Source organism: Sardina pilchardus, chromosome 23 (genome assembly GCF_963854185.1).
Source record: "Sardina pilchardus chromosome 23, fSarPil1.1, whole genome shotgun sequence".
NCBI classification, from domain to species: Eukaryota; Metazoa; Chordata; class Actinopteri; order Clupeiformes; family Clupeidae; genus Sardina; species Sardina pilchardus.
This window is the reverse complement of record NC_085016.1, coordinates 4141114-4143613: the sequence shown is the minus strand read 5'-3', so window position 1 is coordinate 4143613 and position 2500 is coordinate 4141114. Positions and strand designations below refer to the sequence as shown.

Here is a 2500-nt window from a genome sequence, read left to right as displayed (position 1 = left end):
GAGTGGTGCAGTAGTGTTTTGTAATGTGTTAGCATGTGCTGTGTGTGTGTGTGTGTGTGTGTTTGTGTGTGTGTGTGTGTGCGAGAGTGCTCATCTCTGTAATCCTCTGTGGGGGCTGATTATCGTTGCATTGGGGGACATGTTTGGCACTGTCACCAGAGGAGGGTGCAGGTTGCCCGACTCTTTGTGTGTGCGTGCGTGCGTGCGTGCGTGCGTGTGTGCGTGCGTGCGTGCGTGCGTGCGTGCGTGCGTGCGTGTGTGCGTGCGTGCGTGCGTGCGTGCGTGTGTGTGTGTGTGTGTGTGTCGCACATGCCATCCATGCTGCCAACAGAACCAAACCACTCTCTCCCCTCCCACTGGCTGGGGTTCACAAGTTCAGCGAGTGATTTTGATTGGATGGGAGCGGATGGGAGATCGTGTCAGGACAGCTTGTTGTGAGGAAGTGCCACACACTGATCTGGGGTCATTAATCACACGACTCTAATCACATGTCGGAACAGGGAAACCTGATTCTGGAAACTGGTTGTAATTACATGTTGGAACCAAGAAACTTGATTCTAGAACGGCAGAATCTGATTCTAGAACAGACCTTGAGCTTTCCTCTCCCTTGTCTCGTGCCAGAACAGGTGTGTGCGTGTGTGTGTGTGTTTGTGTGTGTGTGTGGAGAAGGAGGACGACATGACTGAACAGGCTCAGGTAGTGGGGGAGGTACAGGATAGTTTGAATAAAGAGAGGGAGCAAGCGAGGGAGGGAGGAGGTGAAGGGAAGACGAGAGGGGGACGAACCTGTAATGAGAGAAGAGCGATCTGTTTAGAGAGAGAGAGAGAGGGATAGAGAGAGAGGGTGGGGATAGAGAGAGAGAGAGAGAGAGAGAGAGAGGGATAGAGAGAGAGATAGATAGAGAGAGATGGAGAGAGAGATGGAGAGAGAGAGGGAGAGAGAGAGGGAGCCTGTTGTGTAGTGAGGTGAAGCGCTCCGCTACGTCACTGCTGAAGGTGGGGCTCATGGACGTGCCTCTCCCCACAGCCAGGTGACATGAGCACGCTCTGAGCACGCTCACATGGAACAGAACGAGAGCATAAACAAGTGCAGAGGGAGACACAGGGAACGTGAGAGAAAGAGAGAGAGAGAGAGAGAGAGAGAGAGAGAGAGAGAGAGAGAGAGAGAGAGAGAGAGGGGGAGAGAAAGAGGGCCAAGAGGATGGTTTGGACAGTTTGAGATGAATGCTACACAAGCCTCATGTTCTGGACCAGTTGGCTGTGTGAGTGATCTCTATTAGCCTACTGTGTGCTTGTGTGCTTGTGTGCTTGTGTGCTAGTGTGCTAGTGTGCTAGTGTGCTAGTGTGCTAGTGTGCTAGTGTGCTTGTGTGTGTGTGTGTGTGTGTGTGTGTGTGTGTGTGTGTGTGTGTGTGTGTGTGTGTGTGTGTGTGTGTGTGTGTGTGTGTGTGTGTGTGTGTGTGTGTGTGTGTGTGTGTGTGTGTGTGAATGGAAGGCCCCAGTATGTAGTGAGATCTGCTGGTGGTGTGCTAGCCGTGTTAGCACTGTTAGCATGGCTAGTAAGGATAGCAGTGTGGCTGAGCTGGGGGGGTCATGTGATGCTCTTCTGGGTCAGGCCAGGTGTGGCCTCGCTGGCCTAATTAATCTGCTCCCTTAGTGACGCTAATCTCTGCATATGCACAGCTGGTAGCATATTACAAAAATATAATGTCATAACTGTCCTGTTAAATATGTTCTAAAATCTTTATGTATTGTTGCCCAGGGCTGCGTTTCCCAATACCATCGTTGCTAACTAAGTTACTGTAGCTGCAATGTTAGCTGCAATGCAATTTCCCATTGCCAACCAACTAAGTTGCTAACAGGTTAATTAATGTTTTGGGAAACGCACCCCAGGCTAGTTTCCATATTGGATAGCAGTGCAGTGTGTATCACTGTAGTTAGTGTATAAGCAGTTATAATAACTCCCCCCCCCCCCCCCCCCCTTCTCTCTTACAGGTGTATGTTGTGGGACTGGTGACATCCCATAATATCCCGGCTGCCCCCCCTCCCCTCGTCCCCCGCCCCACCCCCTCTCCTGAACCCCTACTACCAGTTTCGCTCTCGCTCTCGCTCTCTGCGACCTGGTCACCATGACGACGACCTTGCAGACGCTGCTGGCCTCTAAGTTGGACCCGCCCTCCGTGGACGTGGGCTCCGAGCGATTGGACGGCTGTGAGGATGGGGGCCGGCGCTACGAGGTGGTGCCCTCGGTGGTCTGCTCTATGTGCTGCCTCTTCGGCATCATCTACTGCTTCTTCGGTAAGTCATGTGATCACGACGAGGAGAGGATCATGGGAGTTGTAGTTTTTACACTTGTACAGTATCTGTCCATGTTGAATCGTCATGTATGTTACTGTAAGAATGTAGCCCTTTAATTGGTTATTAACTGTCTCATTTTCTGTACAACCATCGACTGCTACTTTCAGGATTCATTTGGAATAGATGAATCACACCTTATGGCAAC

General features: G+C 51.3%; 1 protein-coding gene across 1 annotated transcript in view; it reads left to right on the top strand.

The window, feature by feature from the left end:
- tmem198b (transmembrane protein 198b) overlaps nucleotides 1-2500 on the top strand; it is a 32439-nt gene that overhangs the window by 20415 nt on the left and 9524 nt on the right. Inside the window, exon 2 of the mRNA XM_062527629.1 lies at nucleotides 1993-2295. Within this exon, the coding sequence (XP_062383613.1) occupies nucleotides 2127-2295 (169 nt within the window). The 5' untranslated portion in view covers nucleotides 1993-2126. The remainder of the gene's footprint in view (nucleotides 1-1992; nucleotides 2296-2500) is intronic.